General features: G+C 51.3%; 1 protein-coding gene across 3 annotated transcripts in view; it reads left to right on the top strand.

Moving 5' to 3' along the window:
* The window catches only part of GALNT18 (polypeptide N-acetylgalactosaminyltransferase 18), a 353102-nt gene that overhangs the window by 324953 nt on the left and 12143 nt on the right, over positions 1-16006 (top strand). For all 3 annotated transcript variants that reach the window (XM_059136267.1, XM_059136258.1, XM_059136271.1), the window contains exon 10: positions 2776-2940. In XM_059136267.1, the coding sequence (XP_058992250.1) occupies positions 2776-2940 (165 nt within the window). The remainder of the gene's footprint in view (positions 1-2775; positions 2941-16006) is intronic.

Here is a 16006-nt window from a genome sequence, read left to right as displayed (position 1 = left end):
ATATGTTAGTGTCCCCATCGTGGCTGTTGGATCCTCCAGGGGAGGGAGCATGGCTCTCTCATCTCTGTTATCTTCAGATCTCAACTTAGAGATTGGTGGATGGATGGAGGGTGGGTGGATGGTGGATGGATGGATGGATTAGATGCCTAACAGCATCTGTTTAACTTCCTAAATCCTGACATCGTATTTTCCATCACCTCCAATAAACCGGAAGCCACAGCAGGTCATCGGCTTTCCTTGGTGGTGAACCGGAAACCCAGGCCACACAATGGAGAGTCCCTTACCCAATATAGGTGTTGAATAGGCTCCTCTTGCCTCTGTTCCGGTCATATTTCCACACTGAATCTAGGCATTCCACATTTGGCCTGGGCTCAGAACTTTGATCACTATGATTCTTCACCTCTATTATGGGAAAAATCAATCATCTTAGTAATTTAATGCCAATTTCCATGGATTCACCAAATCTAATAACTTATAAGATTATCTGAGCGTCTCCTATTCATCTCTCCAGATCTACTCTCCATCTTTCCCCTTCTACCCTAGGAGGCTGAATTTATGGAATGTTTCAATGGGCTCCCATGTTCTTTGGCTTCCAGCTGGGTTCTACCAATGGGCTGACCCAGAAAAAGAACAGAGTGGGGAGGGGAGAGTAAAGTTGAAGTGTTTATTCACCACCACTCGCCATTATCCCCAAGCCCCTCCCACCCTGAAGCCTTCTTGCAAGTCAATCCTCTCTCTAGAACTTTCCTATTACAGAGTCTTGTAACAGCTCTCTTCTCTCATCCCTTTGGGTCTGGGAGTGGTAACAGCTCCATGTTGTTATCCTCAGGGAACTCTACAATCTCTGTGGTTCCCTTACATCCTACCCACACCATGGAGCATTATGCCTTTATTATACCCTCCTTGGATTCTACGACCCTGAGTGTGTCATCTGTTTCCTGTTGGGGCCTTGAGTCATACACTGGCCTGAGGCTCTTCTTAGGTCTGAAGGGTAACCCCGCCTGCCTCTCCATGCCCTCCCTGGACTTCCAAGGGTCAGGAAGAACATGCCCCCCAAGAACCACCCCTTACTTCCTTCCCTGCACTGCCCTTCTCACCCCACAGTCCCTTTTTTGTCATGTACTCATGTTTAAAAGTCCTTGTCAACCACCCTCTTCTATTAAAACAAGAAATGACTTATTTTATCATTTGGAATGAATCAAAAATATTTACCAGTGTGAATTGTTTAATATACGAAGATAATAAGAGGGCCCACCCTAACTCTAACCTCAAGCAAAGAAATATACTATCTCAATTTGCCCATGGGGCCTAATCCTAAGGGGAGGGGATGTTAATTTCTTTAGTAACATGAAGAGAAAAGCTCACAGAACCCTATGACTTGTCCACTCAGAGCCCTTTTGGGGAACCACTTCACAGAAGTGACTGAAAACTTTGAAGGTCAGAGATCATGTGGCTTTCCTCTAGACCACGGCTAGTAATCTACAGCCTGTGCACAGCCCTTGTTATTGTAAATGAAGCATCCTCAGAGCACAGCCATCATTTACATATTGTCTGTGGCTGTGTTCAGGCTACGATGGCAGAGTTGAGTTTTCAGACAGTATGGCCCTCTGGGCAGAAAAGAGTTAACACAGCAGGCCTGACTGTGTCCTTTGAAAGATCTACTTACCATGGTGGCCCTTGACAGGCATCTGAGAACCTGTATTTCAAAAGGGTTCCCACCATTCCCAGGTGTGTAAGAGTAGCTTGCTATGCCCAACCAGACTATACAAATAATAAGGTTTATGCTAAACACCTGCTTTGCTCCTGGGAGTCTGGAATATGGGTATATACTAGGCAGAGGCTGCCTATGTGGCCAGCCCTGATTAAAAACAAAAAACAAAACAAAACAAACAAACAAACAAAATCCAGCTCAGTTTATAGAGCTTTCCCAGTAGAAAACATCTCACCTGTGTTGTCTCAGCTCCTTGCTGGGGGAATTAAGCACAACCTGTATGACCTCTAGGAGAGGACCCTGGGGAGCTGGCACCTGGTTTTCCCCTGACTTTGCCCTATGTGCCTTTTCCCTTTGCTGATAAAACTTATATCCTTTTCCTATAAGAAATCATGATTGTGAGTACAAATATGGGCAGTCTAGGGAGTCCTACTGAATCACCAAATCTGGCAGCAGCCTTAGGGACCACCCAACACACTGCAGAGCCAAAAATATTTTCCACCCGGCCCTTTAAGAAAAAGTTTGCCAACCCTTGCTCTACACAGTTGTAATCTGGATGGAAATTTTATGTTCCATGTCTCGGATCACACAAGACTCTGAACTGCCTAAGGCCTGGCACGGGTCTCTTGCTTCGTATCTACAGGCCAAGCACAAATCTTGTACAAAACATTTATGGAGGGAGGAAATCAGCAAGCCTGCAATCATGGATCCAAGCCATGTTTTTTAAACTGTGGGTGGTGAAATCAATTTAAAAGTTTATGACCAATGCTTTTCAGGGAAAGAATAGAATGGAAAATACCAGATTGCACTGCCTATGGTAAGACTAAGTTTCGGGTCTCGAAAATTTTGTCTCAGTTCTACATGCGGACCAGAGACTATCCTGGATCAGGATGTAAAAAGCTTTCCTGTCCACTGCAACAGAAAATCGTGTGAAGCCCACAGGCTTGTGTTACCTTTGCCAGCAGCCCAGGGAGCAGTCCAGGGTCCTCCCCTGGACCCTCCCATCTCTCCGTCATTAGTCATTACGTCATTATGCTTACCGGAGTTCTTGCCCCGCCCCACAGAACGTGTACTACACCAGCAGTCAGCAGATCCACGTGGGCATCCTGAGCCCCACGGTCGACGACGACGACAACCGGTGCCTGGTGGATGTCAACAGTCGGCCTCGGCTCATCGAGTGCAGTTACGCCAAAGCCAAGAGGATGAAGCTCCACTGGCAGTTCTCTCAGGTAAGAGCCCCCGAGCCGCTGGCGAGAGTAGCCAGAGTGTAGAGCAGGCAGGAAGTCCACAGGGGCCCCAGAGCCTGCGGGGGGGGGGGGGGGGGGGGAGGGGACATGGTGCGGGGAGCCTGTGACTCAGGGCCAGCTCCCGGGATTGTCTGGGGACCTACTCTGGGCCAGGGATTTCGCATCCATGGTTAGCTCACTATCTCCTAATATTGGCTCTAAAGGGGAAATTGTGGTTGTTGTTTTTACTATCATTTTATTTAATTCGTAGACATAAGGAAACAGGCTCAGAGGGAGGGAGTCATCTGCCCAAAGTCACCCAGTAAGGAGTAGGGCTGGGACTTAGACTCTGGCCACTCTGACTTTAAACCCTCACCTTTCTCCTCCACACATTCTCTCTCCCTAGATGAAGCCCAGTGTCCCAGGTGTAGGCAGTGCTGAGGCATCCCTGACCCATGCCCCACTCTGCTTGATGGTCTTGCTCTAGGAGAGAAGGCTTCCTCAGGGCATGTGGACACAGCATTCCCGTGTTAAGTCTCCATCAGTTCTAAGGCCCATATTTGACTCCTTGCTCTCCGTTGACCCGATTATAAAATGTAGCCCAAAGATCAAGAGGCCCAACTGGAGACAGCCCACAGTGACCCCACTTTGAAGAGAACCTTTGCCTCAGCCCAGAGGCATCCCAGCCCCCAGGGCATCTGCTAAGTTAGGGCTGGTCTCCCTCAATAGGCAGGGACACCCACCACCCAGGGGATGCAGAGGAAGTGTTCAGAACAGGAAGTGAGGAACCCGCCTCGCTCTCAGGCATCGGGGACTGTATGTGGGGGATGCCTCCAGGGAAGTCAGAAAGGGAATGTCTGTATTTGTGGGACTGAGTGGCAGGACCCCGACCCAAGCTTCCCAGCAAGTTGCTCCTCCTGGGGAGGAGGCTCTTGGGGGCTGGAAGAGGCTGTGTAGTCACTCTCCCCTGGTGGGAGGGGCAGGGAAGTGGGGGCCCCAGCCACGCCATATTCTACGGGTATGGGCAGCCTTGGTCCTGTGACCTGGGTATGTACAACCAGAGGACTGAGTCGGGTCCTAGATGATGAGTGGGAACATCAATACTGAGTTCAAAACAAGGTCATAAATTTAGGAGCTAGTTGGAGAGCAAGAGCCCCCGCTGAGGGTTTTGTGACCCTGGGGCAGCAGCTGCTAGGGAGCAGAACAGGGAGCCAAATGGGCTTCTGGGGGCAGGTAGGAGATGCGTGCGGCCACTCGGAGTCTCGGCTGGGTCTGCAGCGGTACTCCTTCCTGTTCACGTGACCTTCACCGAGCACTGTAAACTGTAAATATCCGTCCCTGTAAGAGCAACAGCCAGCCTTCACAGAGTGCTCCCTAAGTGCCCAACTCTGTAAGCGGGGGACACCTCGCCGCTCAGTTAAGCCTCACCACAGCTGCGCATGCAGGGACCATCCCCCCGCGTTTCACGGGAGAAAACACAGATGCAAAGATGGTAAATAGCAGGCCAGCATGGGCCTGGGGGTGCCTGTGCACATATTATTCTACATTCTCCTCTACTTCCAGTCGGGGCATGTTTGTAGCAGCACCTGGGAGAAGGTCAGGGTCGGGGCTGAGGTTGGAGAACATGGGGCACAGCTTCCTCGTGGCTCCCTCTATCTGGCTGAAACAGCTGTCTCACCTCCATGGTCTGCCTTTGTCACCTGTCCACAGGCTGTGTAGCCCTGAGTGACATGGGCCGCGGCTACATTTCCCTTGCGGCCCTCCTTTACATGGAGAGGCCGAGAGAGGGCCGGCAGCATAGGGTCAGGGACGCAGGCTGGGTGCGTGCTCTGTGGCCAAGTGGCTGTCCTTTCCCAGCTCAGGCTAGAGGCCACATATGAAAGATAGAGGCCACATGCCTGCAGCCTGGAGGCAACAGAGAAAAAGGGACCTGTGTGTCCCCGGGAAGGTGAGTGGGACTGACTTTGCCAAGGTGAGAGGGAGATCGTCCCGTCCGGAGGCTCCGTGCTGGGGCTTACGTCAGGCCACTCTCTGCTGCCTTCAGCCAGGCCTGCTGGGCCCCTGGGAACTAGAAAGGAAATGGCACAGGAAGGTGGTGGGTGGGGAGCTGGAGCAGGGCTGAGGGCCTTCCAGAAGAGACGGTATTTCACCTTGAAGAGTGCGTAGGAGCTTGCGCCATATGTAAGTAGAGAAGGGTGTTCCAGGGAGAGGGAACAGCATGCACAAAAGCTGTGGAGCCTCAAACCCCAGCTGTATTCAGAGAGCTGAGGAGAGCCAGGTGTGGCCGGGACCTGCAGGGCCTGGGGGTGGGGGCAGGGTAGCAGCAGAGGAGCCTGGAAGAGCAGCTGGGCCAGGTCATGGACACCATGGGCCTGGAGTTTATGGGAGTGAAAATGGAGAGCAGGGGACTGGCCTATTTAGGTTCGGGCTTTGGAATGCCCCTGTGTTAGAGACTGTGGAGTCGAATGGGAAGGGGGAAATTGTAGAAGGGGGTTGGGGGAGAGGCAGACAGAAAAGCTAGCAGGAGGCTAAAATGCAGTTTGAACATGTAGCCATTCCCTCCTCCCCTCTTCTCCGTGAGTGACCCCGGGGTCCTTAGGGCCCTGCCTGGCCACCAAGATCTCCTCTTGGGGCAAGGTCTGAGGCTGCCCCAGGGAGCCCAGCTTCTGGTGGTATGGGCTGGGCAGCTTGACAGGTGTGGCTGGGAGGCCTCTAATGGACAAGTAAATGCCGCTTCAACTGGCAGGGAGAAGGAGGAGGAGCTCAGGGCTTCTGGAATAGCCCCAGGAGGCCAGGGGCCAGCCAGGCACCTGATGCTCTGGGGATCCTGTGTCACTTGGGTAAGTGCTCTTGAACTGGAGTGAGCTCCTGACCCCTTTGCAAAGCCTCATTCCTTGGAGGAACTCCAGAATCACCCGGAAAACAGAGCTCGGTAGAGCCTCAGCCTTGGGAAGTGCGGTGTTAGTAAGCCAAGCAGTTCCATAACCAAAACAGTGAAACAAGATAAAGTTCGCCTGTCCAAGGTCATGCAGCCCGAGAGATGGAGCTCGAGTTCAAATAGGCTGGCTGCGCCCGAACCCAGGCTGCTTCACAGCCCAGCCCCACGCACGGGCACATAGACCTTTTTTCCAACCCTCCCAGACAGACATGCCCCAAGGCTCAGGCTGAGGTGACTCCTCTCCCTTTCCAGAGGCCTTGGTGGTTCTGGCTCGCCGTCAGCTCCTCTGTCCATCACTGACTGGGGCAAACAAAGGAACATATCCCTAAAAGAGGCATCCTCAAGGCAAAGACACCCCCAAATCCAGCTCTTTCCTTTCCTCATCTCAGTGCGTGGCCTGGAACAGGCAGCCTCACGTGACTCCTACTTGAAAGGACACGGTGACCAGCAAAGCAGGCAGTGTTTTGGACGTGGAATCCTGGAGCCTGGGCAGTTTTCAGCCACTTACACATATATCCAATTAAACTCTCAGGGTGCTTTGGCAGTCCCACCTTTGATCCTCCTCCCAAGAAGAACTCTTTGGAAATCACATTTTTAAATCCCTAATTTGCAAACCCAGAGCAGCCACTCTCGCTTGATATTTTAAAGATTAATGTACGTGAAATTTTTGTTTAAGGCAAAATAACTGATATTTGCCAAGCAACCTGGAATCTGTCCACAAGCCCTCACAGGTTAGGAACTACTGTTGACAAGGCCAGCGGAGGCTGGAAGCCTCTTGCGTGATTAAATCATGTGCTTGGGCTAATTCTCTTGCAACAGGTTTTAATCTTTGCAAATTACATAGAGACCCTACCAAGTAGAATGATCGGGTGCAGAAGTTGGGCTGAAAGAAGCTTTTGCTGGTGCATCTCAAATCTCTTTTCTGGTTTCACACTCTGCATTATTTACTCTCCTGAGGGCTGCATTTAAACTCCGCAGACATTCAGGCTGAATTAATTTCAAAATAATCTAGTGCATTTCTCCCAGGTTCTCCCACAAAGAAGACAGGCATTTGCATATCTTAGCGTTCCATCTCATACCCTGATTTTCTGTTTAACAAATAAAATGCCTTTCTTCTATCCCCTGCAAGCTCTTCTGAATTTCCGATGCTCAGGATGAATCAGGACAGCGTGAGATACTGACACTGAGCAACCACACTTGATGAAAACATCTCTTGGCAATGCTGATGCACAGGGCTTTGATGAGCCATTTTCTGATGATGAACATTCTTTCCTTCAGTCATTCATCAAACATTCATTGAGCACGGGGGTTGCGCAGGAGGGATGCAGAGAGGAGGCAGACACGGCCTCTGCCCTAGAGGAGCTCCTGAGCAGATAAACATGCAACCGAATAGACAATGAGACCAGAAATGAGGGAGGTGTGGTGTGCCAGGACCCCGGCTTGATGGGCTCCAGGATGGTTTCACATTCAAGGCTTCTTTGATCCGGTTCTTGAAATTGGTAGGACAGTTCCCAGGTGTAAAAAGGGAGAACATCCCATGTCGAGGCTCAGCCTGGGCAAAGGCAAGAAAAAACAGTGCATGTTTGAGGAACAGAAATCCAACGTTGGTGCGGGCGGAACTTGGAATTTCCAAAGGAACATGAGAGAGATCAGACATAAGAGTCAGTCTGGGTGCAGAGAATGGTAATTGTTGAAACCCATTTCAACAAATTCAACTTCACCTTAAAAGCAAAGGGAGGATCCAGGGGATATCTTAAGCCATGGCTTGCCACAAGGGGGTCTGAATCCCTCTGATACCAGAGTGTAGGATGGACCGAGATAAAAGAGACAGGGAAATAAGTTAGGGGGCTGACCCATTATTCCCGTGAGAGATGGAGCAGACTCAGTTGTCATGGGGTCATGGAGCCAGATAGCTGTTGGGGGGACTTTGAGACATTGCTGTGGTCTGTTGGAAGTAGTGATGGATGAAATGAAGGGAGTTGTGGGGTGGGGGGAGATTATGCATCCAGGACCACCCTAGGCTTTGGGTTTGCAGAACAGTCGGTGGGCAGCCAGCATCATCCCTCTCAAGGCACATACCTGTGCCTAGAGGGCTAACATTTCCCACATCAACACATGATAGAATTTCAAGACCACCAGACGTCGTCGTTATTGCCTCTGCAATTCCTCTAGCTTGTGATTTCTCCTGGTATAAAGAATGTCCTAAACTGATACCTATAAATTATGGAGGCTTTCAATCTTCTGAGAGTATCCCACATACTGAGATTTGGGGGATTCTGAGATTTGGTGATGAAGAGTTAGTGAAAGAGGCCTTTAGTCAGTGAGCCCGGCACCCATGGAAGGAGAGGGAGTACGCAGAGAACTTTGTGGCAGGACACCTGCCAAGCAACAGAACAGACTGCCTCTCCAGATGCACCCTGCCCCGATTACCATTCCTTTGAATGGTGAAGCAAATGCCGGAGCCTTCTCCTCAAGATGCTTGTAACGGGACTCTTGCCGTAGGAGGGGGGTTACGATGTGAGTCTTCTAAGGTCCAACCTCCTTAAATTCTACCTACCTACCTAAATGCATGGTTGAAGCAATGCAGACTGTTGGACCCAGAAGACCAGAAACATCTCAGCTCTGCCTTCTAACAGCTGAAGGGCTGCCATATGCACTGGAAAGCAGTCTAGCCCTGTTGGCTCTGAGTGGGGACTTGCAAATACTGGACAAGTTCGAGAATGATCCGAACTCCTTGTATGAGGGCCACCTTCACCTTACTTTCTGCAATTGTTTTTCCATTATTTCCACGTCCTTTTCTTCCATCAACCATGACACCAGAAGGTCAGGCTGTCTTACGTGTCCAGGGTCTCCAGCACCTGATGGAGAGCTGAGACAGAGGAGCCCTGCAACGTGCTATTAACGAATGAAGGATTTCTTTCTTTTTTCAAAAAATCCACAAATATTAACCAGAGGCCTCCTGCATACCAGGTCTCAAGGCAGGTCTGTGAGAAACTCAAGATGGACAAAATTTTACCAGTGATTTCTCTCCTTGCACACATGTGTGCACACTGAAAAAGGACATCTCAACCTAATAGAGGCCCCTGTTTAGTTGGAGAAATCCCTTGTTCCGGCAAAGAACACTTTCAGAGGGTGGTACATCCCAACTGCAAAATGGACATGTGTTAAGTGGGGCGCTCAAAATTGTAGGGTGAAAATGTACTTCTTTCTCTAACCTCAGATTTGAAGTAGGGAGGTGGAAATGTATGCATACCGTGCAGACTAGAGTACAAATTGATGTAAATATTTTTTAAAATGGGGCTTTCATGAAACATCGGGATATTCAGACTGTATTTCGTGCTGCTTCCAAACTGGGGAGTGCACCGTCACACCTCCTGGCTTTTGGGTTCTTTGGTGGCAATGGCAGGAGGGCCCCTCTGGGAGTCCAAGTGCACATAGATCAGTGTTCCCATGGTTAGCTGTCCCCACACCTGAGCCCCTGTGCTCGCCTCATTCTCTGTGAAGTATTTATGCATTTTCCAAATGGGGAACATCAAGGATAACAACAGAGTTGTCTGTTAATGCCAAGAGAGAAGAAATTTTCAAGAGTTTGAGGACACTGCCTGGAAGACAGCTGAGTGCAGAGCCAACCCTCCATGTCCATGATGATTGGCTCTGATTTGTGGGGTCTAATTTGATAATTTGATGCAAGACGAGTAACCCACTCAAAAAAAAGAACCTAGTTGCAGAACACATTTCCCAAGGAGCATGGCTAATGCTGCCAAAGAATTTCCCAACACACAAGGAGGAGGAGGCCTTGACTTTTCTCCTGCTCTGATCCCCAGTCGCTGTCAAGAAGTCCGACTTCGAGAACCTTTTGTACTGAAAAGAAAAGACTATAATCGGATATTTCATCATGGCTCTGGAATAAAACACCTTTTCATTTCCATGTCATATGGAGGGGCAAATGTGGAACTGTCCGGTTTTGAAGGACTGTCAGAGCCTTGCGTGGGCCCTAGAAGTTTGTGATTTTCAGTTTATGGCAGTCAGCACACCCCCCCTTCCTCCTGCTCATGCCACAGAGATCAGTAGCCAGGAGCAGGTATGATGGCTCAGTTCCCCCTATTCAGACCTGAGTAAGATTTTTAAATTTATTATCCAACGTTTATATGATTCTTGCTAGGTGCCACATAGTATTGTAACTGCTTTATAAATAGGACATAACTCCCCACGACAATGCTAGTGGGGACTTTGATTATCCTCATTTTACAGATGAGGAAACTGAGGCACAGAGAGATTAAGTCATTTGTCCAAGGCCAAATCTAGGAATTCTGCCTCTTGGATCCGTGCTCAAAACCACCATCCCATGGTGCCTTTGTCTTGCCTCTAGAATCTAGAAACCAATGGATAGCTGCAGTGGGCACTTGGTGCTGGAGTCTCCCTGCCAAGCTGGTCACTGGTGTGTGTGAACTGATTGGATTCCTGCCTCCTCAGCAAGCTCTCTCCAGCCACACTGCTATCTCCGTAACCCCCTTCACCTTATTTTTTTTTTTGGCACTTGACATTGCCATTACCCCGTCTTCGGTCCAATGGACCTTCCCGGCAAATCACAGGCAGACTCTCACTCAGGCACTGGTGAGTCTCCTTTAAGGAAAATAAATGTCAAAGCACTTATTGAATAAATATAGTGTTGAATATTCATAATACAGAAAGACCACTTTCCTCTTCAAAAAGACTTAATCTCAGAGTTTCTTAAGCTAGGGCCTGCGTCCCACCCATGCTTTGAAGTCCGATTACTAATCATTAACTACTTAACCTGGAAACTCCCAGGCCCACCATGCTTAAAGCCAAAGACCCACGGGCCACTTGCTTGTGGAAAATTCATTAGGGAGGCTAGTGGCACGGGAGCTCTGAAATAAGCAGGGAAGACTGTGGAATACAGGCGTCCGTCCACACAACCTCCTCTGAACACCTTGGAGGGAAACAGGAGAGCAGCCTGAGTGCTCAGCGCCAGTGCTCCAGCTGCTCCTCCTCAGGTCCCGAGTGCAAGTGACAAGCCAGGCCTCATCCTTCCTGGAGAGAAGGTGACAGCTGGTTTGGGGTCCCCCAACCAGCATCGCCAGCAGCAGCAGCACCTGGGAACTTAAAAAGGCCCATTTCCGGGCCCCATGGTAGACCCAGAAGTGATCCACAGTAAATAAGCCCTCCAGGGACTCTGTCTAATCTGTACCCAGCCTATACCCCAGGAGGAACGGGTCTAGTTAAGAAACCTCTAGCTGGCACAGGCACATAGTTGGGGAAACTAAGAGAAGAGATGCATGTCTGTGAGATCTGGGGTCAGCTCCCAGGTGCCTCCGCCGAAGGGGTTCTGAAGTGCAGCTCCCCCAGCCCTGCTGTGCACATCGTCACGGCACCACGGCAAAACACAAATCCAGAGCCAAGACCAGGAGCAGAGTCTTGTGTTTTTGCTTCTACCCACGCACTTCTCAAGCCCTTCCTAAGGACTACTCCACAGAGGCCCAGAAGGAGAAGGAACTAGGCTGGGGGCTGGGAACCCACCTCTAGGAATTATTATTAGTCTCCTTAATTCTATACATTCAGCTTTTGATTTTTTTAATGCTGTTTCCATATTTAATTCGGTTTCCATTCCAATTAAGCTCTCTGTGTGCTGGAGCATCTCTCCTGCCAGGTTTAATTGCCCTTATTTAAATTCTTTAATTAAAAGTATTGTGTGTTTCCACATCCTGTAGTTGTATGTATTACACAAATAATTTAGTTGACTGGACTGGTAAACCGAGGGACAGTGCCATCCTTGGAGGGCAGGGCCAGCCCCTCAGAGCCCAGGACTGGCCCAGGGACTGCGGGCAGGGCCCCAGCTATGAGGACCAGAGCCCGCACACAGCCTCCCTGCTTCCTTCCTCCCTCCAATGCTCAACGCTCCCCACTCCCCACGGCGGCCAGAGTGGACCACTGAACACGTCAGTCTGACCGGCAGTGGCTGGCCCTTGTCACCATATTCAGAGTCAAAGTCCATTCAGTGGCTGTGAGTCCCCACACAACCTGCCCCTCCCTCAAGGACCTCTCGGGCCTCATCTCTTGCTCCCTCTCCACATCTGAGCTGCTCCCCAGCCTCTGTGCCATTTGCTGAATTCATCAGGCCTCTGCACTATGGGAGTCTTGCTCTGGGGCACAGGGACTGTCCTCTCCTTCGAGCCTTCCCAGCGAGGATCACTCTGACGGCTGTCTCGGCGGCTACCTGTTCACCACCGCTCCCCAGCTCCCTTCCCAGGTTGTCTGAGGCCATTCAGGCTACTAGAACGTGAAGACCATAGACTGAGAGGCTTAAACAATCAACATTTATTCCTCACAGCTCTGAAGCCTGGGGGGTCCAAGATCAAGGTAGCAGCGGGCAGTGTCTACTGAGACCCCTCTTCCTGGTCTGCAGGTGTGTGCACCTTTTCACCCATCCTCACACAGCAGAGGGAGACATCATCTCTCTTGCGTCTCTTCTCATAAGGGTGCTAATCTAGTTCACGAGGACTCCACCCACGTGGCCAAAAGATGTCCCAAAGGCCCCACCTCCAAATATCATCACATGGGGGATAAGAGCTTCAACACAGGAATTTCAAGGACTCACATTCAGCCCAGAGCACTGCCCTACATTTTTGTGTATGGAGTCATTGCTTTCTAATATGCCAGAGAATTGACTCTTTGCTTCCCTTCCTGGAGTATCATCTCCGTGAAGACAAAGATCTTTTCCTGCTTAGTCACTCATGTATCTCCATGACCTGGAACTGTTCCAGGCACACAGTAGGCTCTCATTAAATTTCGGATGGATGGATGGCTCGTGTGTCTGCAAAGAGCCCTCGAAGGAACTAGCCCAAACTGGCTCCCCAGAGGCTGAAGCCAGGCAAGATGACCTTCCTCTGCCCCAGGCACTGAGGCTCTTACAGCTCTCAGTGGAGACCGCTGCTTTGAGACAGGCCTGGGGTGGGAGGAATGGTGTGGCGCGCCCAGCACGCAGGAACAGTGAATGGGGCTCCCAGCCTGGCTCTACCACTTCCAGACCACATGACCCTGGGCCTGTGTCCCAACCTTTCGGAGCCACCATCTCCAATTCTGTGAAGTGGGGATGATTGCCATCTGCACCCATCCGAGTTCCCATGAGGACCACGTGATATTGGGCTTGGAGGGCATCTGACCCGGCGCGAGGTACCTGGGAAATAGGCACTAACCCTTATTAGCTCCATCTCCACACAGAGCCTGCGGGCAGAGCTGCGGAGAGTAACAGCAGCAGGCCTCTCTCGAGGGTGCTGAGCTCACCAGGAAGAGATCCAATGGAGGAAAGCAAGTTTCCTTTGACATTGTGGTGAAGAGCATGTGCCCTGAGAGTGGGTGAGAGCCCGGAGTTGATTGAGTGAGACAAGCTGAGGTCCAAGAAGGAAGGGAGGGAGGCTGGGAGTGGCCAGGCTCATTCCAGCACCCAGAGTTGCCTGCCTCCCCTTCCCATAGCCCAGACATGTTCCCAAGACACATTCCAGGGTACCACAAGGAGGCCTCCAAGCAGGCCTTCCTCTTCTGCTCTAGAAGATTCTCCTCTTGGAGCCTCTAGGGAGGGAGCTGGCCTTGACCCCATACCTCACCCTCCCTGACAGGCCCAGACAGTCTCACTGAGGCCCCATCTCCTTCACAGCTCCTGGCCTCACTCTGTTTCTTCCACATCCTACCTAGAGGCCACACAAGCTGTTTCTGCCCCAGAGTCACTGCACTTCCTGTCTCCAGGGCCCTGAGGGTTAGGATGGGGCCTGGGAAATGTCATAGTTGGGTCTTGGAAGGAACACTTTCCTTCTCAGAGACCTCCCTCCCTCTCAGGCTTGGCAAGGTGCACTGTGGAAGGCATAGAATGTGCATGAGTGGTGACAGGAGAAGAGAGGCCACGGCCTTCTCTGTTTTGGACAGGTTTTTCCGAGTTCAGTGATCCGGGGGTGGCCGAAGCATCCCAGCCCCTGACAAGCAAAGCCCAGCCTGGCCCCTGAGGAAACACTGAGAAGTCGGGCCTGAGCAGAGTGAGTGAGCGTGAGCTCTTGGTCTGGCCCCCGTCCTGCCTGTCATGCACTTTTTCCAGACCCCACCCCCATCTGAACCTTGAGCAGCCTCACATACATTTGTTGTTTTAGAGCTGAAGAAACAGTTTCCCATGACTTCTCCTGCTTGTCCTTGGTAATCAGGACATAAATGATCGTCTGGTCCTCGACACGGTGGAACCAGTGGAGCAGCTCCCCCATGGCCATGGCCCATGGCCCATGGCCATCTGCTGACCTGCCCTTCCCATCTCCCCGCCAGCGCCAGGAGAGCCGGCAGGCCTTGTGAATCAGAGAGCCAGACTGGTCTCACCCACGGCCTGCCTCCGCCCCACTCCTAGCAGCATGGGCTGGGGCGCACCACCAGTGGGGACGTCAGTGGGGCGGGGGGGGGGGGGCAGCCACACATGTGCCAAGGAAGCAGCAGTGATGTGGCCCAACCCAGGTGTGGGCAGCAAACGTGCTCAGGCCACGGAAATGGAAACCATAGAAACCTGGGCCCAGCAGCGCGAGGGGCTAGACTTGCTTCAAGCAATGTTGCAAGGGATGCCTCTAGGTCCAGAGATCCACCTTTTGTGGAATGGGATGGGGACCCACAGCTTCCAAGGGGACAGCTTGGCACTGTCATGCCATCATCATCCCAGGAGCATGGTGTGGCCACCAAAAGTGCCAATTAGTTGGCTGTGTTGAAGGAGCCTTTTGTCCAGTGGAAACGAGGTGATGGCTTCTGCTTGGCAGTTAGTTCTGAGTGACACAGAATAACTGGAGTTGGTCCAAAGGAGGGCAGCCGGGATGGAAAATCATACAAAATTGTTCCACACGGAACTGGGTCCGGTTAAACTAGAAAAATGCAGACCTCAAGGGACATGGGCCTCACCTCCCCTATTGAGAGGGAAAGGTAGAGAAGTAGGAGCAGACCCAAGTCAGGAACCCCAGGGGACGATCTGGGGTACCTTACTGGATGCCCCCAAGACAAGGATTTAAGTTCAGTGGGAGGAGAACGCTCCGGGGCAGAGCAGCTCAGGAAAGAAAACACTGGTTCAGGAGGGCTGCATGTATGCATGCGTCATACTTGGAGGCCCCGGGCCAAAGTAGAGGTCCTTCAGGGAGCCCATGAGAGCAGGGGGCGCTGCCTTCGGAGTGTCTTCCACCTGGGGACTCCAGAGTCCTTTCCGAGCCCTGGTCGAAGGGCCACTCGTTCCTCCGCCCCTGCAGCGCCTCCACATGTCGCTGTCTCTCAGGCTGAGCCCAGGGTCCCCAGATGGGCTTGCTCTTTGGGTTTCCCCTTTGCTGTTTTCTATCTGCTCTTGGGTGCAGTGAGTCATGGCCGACCTTGGGGCATAGTAAGGAGAGAGCTGCTTTCTTCCCTTGAATACACACAGACACTCTTCTGCTCACCTTTGCCGCCCAGCTTCTCACTACCTGACTCCCTCACCCACTGTTCAGAGTTCCTTCCGAGGGAGCTATGTTTTTTCAAAAATTTTTAATTGGAAAATAACACACATACATACAAAAACATGTACAAATGTAAATGTTCAACTCAATGATTTAAAGCAAAGCAAACAGCTGTGTTCCAGGTCAGGAAGGAGCGTACCACCAGCACCCCAGAACCCCTTCTTTGGCTACTGTCGATCATTTTCCCAGTCCCTCCTCCACAGAGATCACCCCCATCCTGGCTCTAACACTGGTCCTGCGTTGTCTGCCCAGCAGGTGCATATATGGGGAATTCTCTGTGTATTCTCTGCCTGGCCTCCAGTGCTGGTGCATCTGTTAGGCTTAGTCACCTTGACCGGAGCTCTGGTCTGTATATTTCTGATGCTGTAAAGCGTTCCAGTGCGTGAATACCACAGGCCATTGATCCATTATACTGCTGATGGATGCCTGGGTTTGCTTCCAGGTGGGAGCTTTTTCCTATCAGGTTTCAGAAGCACTCAGGTGCTTGTCTTTGGTGCCCGGATTTCTGCTAGATACACGCCCAAGCATGGCAGTGTGGGGTCTCTGGGCTGTGTGTACATACTGCCAGCTTCTTAGGTCACTGTGAGAACTGAGTCTTACTCTTCTCTTGGCACAT

The sequence above is a fragment of the Mustela lutreola genome, chromosome 1, assembly GCF_030435805.1.
Source record: "Mustela lutreola isolate mMusLut2 chromosome 1, mMusLut2.pri, whole genome shotgun sequence".
Taxonomy (NCBI): Eukaryota; Metazoa; Chordata; class Mammalia; order Carnivora; family Mustelidae; genus Mustela; species Mustela lutreola.
This window is presented reverse-complemented; position numbering and strand designations above follow the sequence as displayed.